Below are 10,524 nucleotides of genomic sequence, written 5' to 3'. Positions count from 1 at the left end.
CACTTACACTGCTGCCTGCTTCCCAGGAGAAACAGACAGAGTAAGAAAACCTCACACTATTTACTTCACTTTGCTTATCTTCCTGAGTGCCCGAGTTACACCATTTCCAATTTTACTAGACAATTTTCTGAAATTAAGGTAGGAAATGAGTTAATCTGCCTCAAGATGATTGTAGCATTGTGCATTTATTTATGTATTGTCCAAAAGGTATTCCCAGTGCTTCGCATGTCAATGTGTACTAGAAAGGGAATTCTGTAAAAGACAAAGTGTGCTTCCAGCTCTAACATGGATTTGTACGTACCTTAAAAAAGTACTTCCTCTTCATTTCTTCTTTAAAAAATTTGGAACGTTATGTATGACAATAATTTATGAGAACCTTTTTCTTCATATAGTGATGTGCTGAGATTACCAGAAAACAACTCTCATCTTGAAAAATGCAGTAAATTCACCCAGAGAAGAGCAAGGTAACAATGAAAAAATTACTCTTGGTAGAAACAAGTTCAAATCCTAAGCAAAATAACAGGATCAAATGCAGCAGAGGCATAGGCATAACTTAAGTCATAAATCAAATTTAATCTAATGATAAAAATAATTGATTTATTTCTGGAAACTGAAAGGGGAAATTAAAAAATTTTGAAATTACTGAAATCTGATAAAGCAAAAACTGCAGCTAAGAATTCCAACGAATTTCTTCTGTTTTGGTTATGGTAATATGAGGATATTGTAAACCAATATCCTCATACATCTTACTGACTAAAAGAAGTTACTTTATTTTTAACAGAAATGTTGGATCTTCTTAGCTCACTTTTATTTTCCATCTGAACACTCATCTGTACATAATGAGTTCTTGAAAAACAAATCAAACTGGGTCACTGCAAAGTCATCAGGCACTCTGGGGATGGGTAATGTGATACTATGCTTTTTACACCTAAGTTGCCAGTTTAAATCCAGTCTAGGCCAGCAGTGATTGAAGGCTACTGCCAGATGGTTCCTCTCGTGCAATAAGGGGTTGGTAGACTTAGTTCATTTTGCAGTGAAAAAGGAGCTTGTATATATGGTCTTGTGAAACTGTCACTGAATTGCTTCTGTGAAGCAAACTGTCCTGTATCACAGAACCACAGAACAAATGAGGTTGGCAGGAACCTCTGCAGGTCATGCTGGGCTCAACAGGGGCAACCAGAGCCAGTTGCCCATGACTGTGTCCAGATGGCTTTTGAGTATCTCCAAGGATGGAGACTCCACAACATCTCTGGGCAATCTGTACCAGTAAAAAACAATTAAAAAGTGTTTTCTGACATTCAGAGGGCACCTCCTGTGTTTCAGTCTGTGCCCACTGCCTCTGGTCCTATCACTGGACACCACTGAAAAGTCTGGCACTGTTCTTCTTTGAACACGCTCTTCAGATACTGATTCACATCAATAAGGTGCCTTTGAGCCTTCTCTTTGTCAGGCTGAACGTTCTTAGTTCCCTCAGCCTCCCTTTGTATGCCACACGCTCCAGTCCTTTAACCACCTTTGCTGGACTTGATCCAGTATGTCCATGTCTCTCTTCTACTGGGCAGCCCACCACTGGAAAAAGAACTCCAGATGTATCTCACTAGGGCTAAGCAGCTCTTGCACCTGCTGGCCACACTCCTCCTAAAGCTGTCCAGGATACCGTTAACCTTCTTTGCCACAAGGGTGCATCGCTGGGTCACACTCCACGTGGTGTCCGCCAGGACCACCAGGTCGTTTACTGCAAAGCTGCTTCAGCCACTGGTCTCATTAAATGTGTCCCTCTGAGATCTACGTTCTCCCTCTGTGAAATACAGGGTCTTTCATTCATATGGGGCATATGCTAGGAATGAAATGTTTGCAACTGCTAAAACTAAGCAAGGCTAACTTATCTCAGTGCAGGACTAATACACACGAATGTGCACCAGACAAACATATACCACTTTTCAGCTGAGTTAGGGAAGTCTGAAGCAGTTAACGTACTGCAAGACAGTACAGAGAAATGTGATGCAGGCACATACACAGAAACTCACAGTTCAGGTAACAAAGAAATGTTCTGTTTACAAATCAGCTCCTAGGCTTCCGCTCAATATATGTTCAATGTATATTTTCCACTCAATGTATGTAAAAATCTAAGAAGTTTTGATTTTCCAGAGCAGCAATATTAACTGCAGATACGTAGTTCAAATGTTTGTACTACCACATCTTAGAGCATCACAACCCTGATACCTCAAGATAATACTCAAAGTGATTTACAGGTAGCTCATAGCTCATGCCTACAGAGGCCTATGAACACACATTTCCAGAAAGAAAAAAGTTTATTTTCCAGCTTAATCAATTGTAATTAGGTAATGAACTACATTTTTAGTTCATGGTATTACTTTATTGCTTCAGTTTTAATGTGTATTGCGTACCTACCTGCACTCCATCTCTGAAGGTAATTCTGTGTATTTGAACAAGCTCTTGTTTTATATTCAGGACAGACCACAGCTAACCTCTCTACACGAGACATAACTGCCCTCTCGTCCCTTCTACAAAATTTTGTGGAACTCGTAACACAAGGCTGTATCTATTGAGCTGAATTATCTCTTTATTAGGAAAGCACCAACACCACATTCTTTAAAATTACTGGAATTTTATTTGCCTCAGGCTTATGACTTGCAACCAAAGACATTGTGCAAAGAAAGCAAAGATTAAGTACACTTTAGGGAAAAGGTGATAATCCACATAGAAGATCAGTCTGGTGAAAGAAGCCATCCATTACACTATATAGAATGCAATATTCAATAGCATTTTTTTAACCCAAGTTTTTAAATTGAGGGAAAAAAAGTTTAAGCAAAGTTTACAGTAGACATAAATTTGATACAATTCAAAAAGCATTTTTCTGAAGATCATCAAGCATAAAGTGGAAAAACATATATGGGACAAGGTGAATGAAGGCTAACTACTGTACATTTATAAGCTATTAAACAAAGTTGCATATATGTACCACAGTGTAAAAAAACAATATAGAACAAATAAAAACTTTGAAAACTGCCTGATGAAAAATAAAATAACCAGTGGCTTTTAATGGCTTCTCCTGGTTATCAATGCTACAAAAGACTCTTTTTTTGTCTTTCTGATGCCACTGAAAAACATCCCATCAAATGATAAAACCAGGCACAGTCAAACCATTATTGAGTTAAAATCAGCCCATAGAAATATACTATCAACCCACATTTTCCATCAAAACCTTTTTTTGCTGTTATTGTTTTGTTTCTAAATCTTTTGAGGCCCATTTGGTCACAAAATGTTACCTTTTTTTTTTTTTTTACACCATGATATCATATGTTTGTCTGGCACTATCCTAAAGCTAATTTATAGAGAATGAGAATACAGAAAAAACCCAATGTCTATTTGACAAAATGAATTCACTGGGTGTAAAATAGGAGAAGGGAGAAGAAAAGGGGAAAGGGTCAGTTCTGCCAAGAAAATAAACCCTATGGATCACTCATCATCACTTCCGCTTGCTTCCGACTGGTCCTAGAGGTAAGAGACACAAGACAAGTCAGAAACTCTTTGCCAGCTGTTCTGAGGAATTTGTTGAAGAAGGAAAAAAAGTAAGTAGAAGGAAGAAAAATGACAAGAAAACTGACAAATCAAGATAGCCTTAAGAAAGGTGCTCTTATCTAATAGTTCTCTTTCAAGACATTTAATCTAATTGCTATAGACTTCTTCAGAGAAGGAAAGACAGAGTCAGGAAACACCAGATCTTTCTACGCAGACATTTAAAAAAAAAGTGGGAACAGCTCTGTTTTCAGTTGCTGCAACAGTAGAAGCACCCACCAAAATATCCCCAAATCTCAAGCTAAGAGTTTTTCATCTGTGAACAAAAACAAAAAGACCATGAATTTTAAAGGTTCAGTGAAAGTAGTAACATCTCCAAGAAATACACTCCAACTTTTTAGACTTCTTTTCTTTCAGCACTGGGACAAGATCTCATAAGCACACCCAGATACAGTTAAAACCTCTCCCCAGTTCTCTCCAAGATGATCAATACAATTTAAAAATGTGCTTAAGCATGAGTAGTTGAGAATTCCAACAGCAAGCAGGACAGAGTAGAGACGCAACCACTGCAACCACTTCCACCGTCTCAGTGAACAAAACTTACATTTTCATCTTGATCCTCATCACTATCATCATCACTCACGACAGGCTTGGCTTTTGCTCGGCTTTGCCTCTTCTTGCCTTTTGCTTTCTCACGACTTTTTTCATCCTTCTTATTTAGCTTGATTTTGACTTTCACTGCTTTTGCTGCAAAAAGTTTAACCATATATATGAATATAACTTTCACTTATCAACTTTGAAATGCAGTCTCTGTTCACAGAAATTCACCCCTGGTAGCAGCCTGAAAAGATCTTCCCCTCTGTTCTTTATCTGGACTGTGGAACAATCAAGCAGAGATATCTGCTTTTATTTCTCCACTTCTTGATAGTTCTAACAATAATTTGCATTAAACTATACAGAACAACTTTAAATTGACCACGTGCATCATCTTTTCATTCTCAGAATGCATGGTGTCTACAAGTAATACATGGTCCTGTGAGAAGACACATATTTAAAAAGATTTTACTTGCACATAGAAATGTTTATCCTTTGTGGAAACTTTTTTTTTTAAACTACAGAAATGCTATGTGGAGGTGACTGTCAAGTTTTCAGCTGACACCTTTCTGAAGAACATGTTAAATGCCCAGTTCCAGAATATCCACTCATTTCCAAATGAAGCGCTAAAGTTGCACACTTTTCACACCTGTGTGACACACTTAAGAGTAGCTCTGAGACAAGTACTACAGTTTCTGTAACCCAATGGATGGGGTAGCTGGAGAATATGGGTAGATGTTTTCTGATGACACAAAGTTCGGTGGGTGTGTCGATGTGCTTGAAAGTCGGGAGGCTCTACAGAGGGATCTGGACAGGCTGGATCGATGGGCTGAGGTCAACTGTATGAAATTCAACAAGACCAAGTGCCAGGTTCTGCACTTGGGTTACAACAGCAGTCTGCATCGTTACAGGCTTGGGGAAGAGTGGCTGGAAAACTGCCTGGTGGAAAAGGACCTGGAGGTGCTGGTTGACAGCTGGCTGAATATGAGCCTGCAGTGTGCCCAGGTGTCCAAGAAAGCCAATGGCATCCTGACTTGTATCAGAAATAGTGTGGCCAGCAGGACCAGGGAAGTTATTGTCCTCCTGCACTCGGTACTGGTGAGGCCACACCTTGAGTGCTGTGTCCTCACCTCAAGAAGGACACTGACGTGCTTGAGCATTTTCAGAGAAGGGCAACAAAGCTGGTGAAGAGTCTGGAGAGCAAGTCTTATGAGGAGTGGCTGAGGGAACTGGCATTGTTTAGCCTGGAGAAAAGGAGGCCTTACTGTTCTCTACCACTCCCCAAAAGGAGGTTGTAGAGAGGTGGGAGTTTGTCTCTTCTCCCAAGTGACAGAATGAGAGGAAATGACCTTAAGTTGCACCAGGGGAGACCCAGGTTAGATAGCAGGAAAAACTTTTTTACAGAAGGGGTTATGAAGCATTGGAACAGGCTGCCCAGGAGCAGATGGAGTCCCCAACCCTGTAAGTGTTTAAAAGACATGTATATGTGGTGCTGAGGGACATGGTTTAGGGACCCTGGCAGTGCACGGTGAAAGATTGGCCTTAATGATCTTCAAGGTCTCTTCCAACCAGATGATTCTATGAATCGAGTGTCAGAAAGCGGAATGAAGGGATCCTTCCTTTTCATCTGTATAATGTTCCCAAGTCTGCAGGGACTGAATGAGTGTCAGCCTACTGTTTCTCCAACTACCAGAGTTTGATCTAGTCCTTGTCACACTGAAGAATATTTGCAACGTCTTCTGGTGTTCTTAATAGGTGATGAGTTTTATATGTCACACCATGCCTAAGGGTTGACCACCCATGGATAAAGACTGTTTTAAGTCTATCCAGGCAATTCTATTTACAAATAACATAAACAGGACCAGAAGGGTTTATCAATACTCAGAGCCAGTCAGACCTGCTTCCACACAGCACTTCTGATTTCTTTCTGACTTAGAAATAGTTTACTATATTCTAAGAGACATAGCCAGAACATAACAACCAAAAGCATTAGGCTGAATGTTAAGAGCTGGAACAGCAAACTTAGTAAGAAGTTTCTTTCACCAGTAGAAAATAGAACTTTATAATCAGTTTCCAAGCAGAAACTAGAAAATCTCCCATCCCCAGAGGCACTTTCTTTTCAGTATTCAGCAGGGAACTCACATTCTGATTCTGATTCTTCTTCTTCGTCATCATCTTCATCATCATTGCTTTCATCCTCACTTTCTTCTTCTTTGGCAATCTTCTGTCGTGCACTTTTGAACACAGACTGAAGAACAATGGAATCCTCATAGATCTACAGTATGAATACAAACCTATGTCAGAACTGTAAAGTCAAGCAGTATTAAAAATTCACAGCATAGACCTTAATTTCAAGTGCAAACCCACAGAATACAGGGCCTTGTCAAATACTGAGTAACAATACTTGTTGCATGAATTTTACAAGAAATGCCAATATTAATTTTTCATGCTCTAAATGAAGAAATTTGTCAATAGTGAGCCACAAAAATACAACTGATAAATGTATTACTTCTAAAATGTCCAATTAGTGTCTTCCTATCATTTTTACTAGCACAGGAATTATTGCATATATTCATTAGATCATAACTGCCTTGAGAAACTGCCAAAGCAACAGATTTCAGCAGTAAGGACCTTAATTGAGAAATGGACTAGCAATACAGTTGATAATGACACATGGCTAACCCTCAAGTTAATTATCCTTAATTTTTTTTTCTGAAATCCGAAGTGGCTACAAGAAAAATAATGTATTCCAAGCAGCTCATTCCTTCCCTTCTTTCAGATCTAAAAAAACTGACAGGGTGTGTGTGGGGGTAATCAGTGCTAGTTCTAAACTTAGCACCTGTTCTCAAACATATTGTAGCTTGCCAAATATCTCAGGTACATAAGATTTTCTCTTTAATCTCAAGCATGAGGGGACTCTTAAGAATGAGGGGACTACATTTGCCTTGTCACACAGTAAAAATCTTGTTGTCTTGCTGGTCCTTCATAATCACATTAACAAACGAGCTTATATATTTTGTTTCCTAAAATGTCAGAAGCCGAGCACTGGACAATTCTGCACTAGACAACAGTAGTTAACAGAAGGGTGCAGAGTCACAGACTGTATTTGGTTTTCTCATCGTCATCATGACATTGCCCGTCATACTACTCTGTTGACTAAATTACACACTTTCTTGTATAAAGAGACATGGGGCATTTGTGACAAAGATAATGGAGGGAGTTTCGGCTGCCATTATACAATCTGTATGTTCAAACTGATCAAATTGTTCTAATACTTGACAGGTTCAAAGTAGTGAATTAGAAAATCTTCGTTCAGAATACTTTACATGAAATACGCAATCACTCTTTTTTCACCTGAATGCCAAGTCCTTTTCAGTAAAATCACCTCTCACTGCATACTGCTCTCCATTCTGTAAAAACCGCTGTGCTTTTTGTTATGCTTGACTACTTTTGACCATGGTAAATTTTCCTGACATATATATATGAGATAATGAATGTCTTGAAAAAAGCTTTTTTCCTACTGTCTTACGACATTAGTGGTCTGTAAGACCCTACAGCTTCCTTCCTCAAAGTCAAATGACTATTGTCTTTCACTTACACCTGCTTCTTTTCAGTTCAGCTATTGATTGAAGCCCCTGAGTTCCTAACGAGGAGCATTTATTTTTCTTATACATAGCCTATTCCATTGTTCTTAGAAATAGCTCTTTCAACTAATCTTGTTGGCCTTTCTCACACCAAACACTTTTCTACAACAAGAAGAATGAAGGATGTGTACAACACTACATTTTTTTTAATGCTGGTCATCACATACTTAAAATATCACTGTGACCCAGACTTTAAATGGAATTTCCTAGGAAATTAAAGGGTTTAAAAAAATTTTAATTATCTTAATGTGCAATTAATTGTAATATTCAGTATTTATTTTGGTCCAGAAAAAACTTGGGGCTGTGACTAAGCAAATGGCAATTTATATTTGGATACGTAGCAAGATTTTGTCCGATGCTTCCTTATCATCATTAATTCTTATTATTTTTATCTGATTTGTTTATAGGTTATGTTGTAACTGAATACTGCATGCACATATTGCAGAAAACACTTCTGTCTTTTGATAGCAAAAATAATCACAAAATGATGAGCTGTATTCAATAATCTTTTTTAATTAATTGCATGCTTATTTTAATTATAAATCCTCAAATTTTAATATAAGCTCCCCAGTTTAGTTAAGGGTCATCAGAAATCCTCAGGAATTTGAAGGAAACATTAGTATATTTGAAGGAAGCCTTCAGCTTACATTACTTTAACACTACTTTTTTCCTCTTGCACATTATGGGAGTTGTCTTCATGTTCTTGGTTTCAAATTAATATTGTGTTTGCATCACAATATTTGGACTTCATCTACAAAAGTAATTATCCAACGCTATGTTTCACTGTATTGTGAGACAGCTTTCATATCTGACATCCATATTTTGCAGTCTCTCCTTTACTGTCAGCATTCTGTTCTGAATTCACAGCACCAAGCGTACTTGTGTGTGTGAAACATCTGTTTGAGATGAGAGATTTTTCCTTCTAAACCTCCAAGATGCATCTGAGATCTATTATTACTCTCTCTTAATACAGACACTGATCCTTCAACTTAAAAAAAAAAAACAAAAATAGAGGGTTCAGAGAGTATAAAGCTTCATATAAAAAGCTTTACTGCTGGACAAACCTTGAATTTGTATCTTTCATCAGCAGAACTGAAGAGTTCACCAAGTACTTTCTCAACACCGCATCCTAAGCTGTACTGTTACATCTGCTCCTCCTGCCATCCACTGTGGTAAATCCAAGCTAACGTATCACTCTACATCATTTTGTAGCCTTTTATCATAGATTCAAATAGCCTTACAGCAGCTCTAAACTATACACCGATGACAAAAAAAAAATCTCTGAATTAGAGCCAAAACTAATTTTTCTGCATGCACACAATGCAGCTGTGTCCAGTGAATTACGAATGACTTCAAGAACTGGAGCATTTTTCTCTATTCAAAGTACCAGTTAAAACACAGGGTTTATATAAACAATGTAATAATCAACAAGCACTGAAAACATTAGTTAGGGGAAACCTCTACTTTTAACACAAAGTGGTTCATTCAGACCTGTGATCCCTCCAAATTGAACGTCTGAGCATTGTGACACAGCAACATGACATCTTTCTCCAAGTCTCCAAGACTCCGATACTTATGGTTGCGAATTCTTTCCTGTTGCATTTATTGAGCAAATAAAAAAAATATGGATGGGCAGTGGTGCAAAAAGAAAAACAGCAGAGAGGACATCAAATTAATATTTGATTTCAACAGATTAGAAGCTTTCTCTTTAAAAAACTTACCTAAGCATCACGACAACTATCAGTTCAAAACAAAGTAGGTCCTAAAATGTACTGTTAACATATTACTCAGAAAAATACACCAGGGTAACAGAGCAAAAACTAAGCAACTGCTGTGTGAACTGGAAGGGATGAAAGCAACAGAAATGCAGCCCTTTTGGTCAAAGGAGTTCCAGATTCTTCTTTCTAGCACAGAAACAAAATAACTCAGAGTTATGACATCACCTAACACGCAACAAGCTGTCTAAACTCCATCTACCAAACTGTGTTTGGATCTGACCTGGCTGTTCCAAGATGGGATGGTAGTCTGGGGATGACTGCGTTCCCCTAGAACCATTACACTTTCACAAACACTGTGTTTTTAACAGAGATGTTTGTGCTTATGGATTCACAATTAGGTCTTTGCAAAAAATCGACTGAGATGTCATCTCGGAAAATGTCATTCATGTCACACTGCTACATTTTGACTTTGATATTACAGTGATATACTGCAATATACGCTAAACAAAATTTGTAACAAGGAATGTAACAATGTTTAAAATCTAAGCCACAAATACAGATACATACTATATTCCTGTTGTTGTAATTTTAACGATGACTTCATGTACACCATTCTGTAGAATAAAAGGAAATTGAGGAATCTTCACTTCCAAAGAAGGTTCCTACCTTTATCTTTTTGAAGTCCACTGGTTTTCTAATCAATTCATAATACTCTGGTAATTCTTTCCTAGACGGGAGCTGAATGAAGACTTCACTTAGCTGTCGTCCTGAACTGTTGAGAAAACAAACCCATAATGCAAAAAATTGATACAACTTTCTCACAAAATAAACAAAACCACACACATTATCTAATCATAAGAACAAAACCAAACAAAGAGAAAGCAATTTTTTATTTCAAAGGATTAGAAATGGAACCTTGTTCTTATTTTTTCATTTGGTACAGATAATTAATTTACAATTTAAAACATATCCTTTGTGCTGTTGTCCTAACATATCACCATCATTAAAGGACCCTCTGTGTACAAGGC

At 37.8% G+C, this 10,524-nt stretch overlaps 1 protein-coding gene across 1 annotated transcript; it reads right to left on the bottom strand.

The window, feature by feature from the left end:
• Positions 1–2,615: 2,615 nt before the first annotated feature.
• LOC104501096 (probable global transcription activator SNF2L2) lies at positions 2,616–10,268 on the bottom strand (the record flags this gene model as incomplete). The annotated part of the gene is made up of 5 exons (XM_010144846.1): positions 2,616–3,516; positions 4,145–4,287; positions 6,277–6,409; positions 9,270–9,371; positions 10,163–10,268. Coding segments are annotated over 5 exons (520 nt in total), but the record flags the coding sequence as incomplete, so codon positions are not given.
• Positions 10,269–10,524: the final 256 nt, after the last annotated feature.

The sequence above is a fragment of the Buceros rhinoceros genome, unplaced genomic scaffold (assembly GCF_000710305.1).
Source record: "Buceros rhinoceros silvestris isolate BGI_N320 unplaced genomic scaffold, ASM71030v1 scaffold2591, whole genome shotgun sequence".
In the NCBI taxonomy this organism is placed as follows: domain Eukaryota; kingdom Metazoa; phylum Chordata; class Aves; order Bucerotiformes; family Bucerotidae; genus Buceros; species Buceros rhinoceros.
Note: the sequence above shows the minus strand (reverse complement) of the source record. Positions and strands in the feature narration are given on the sequence as shown.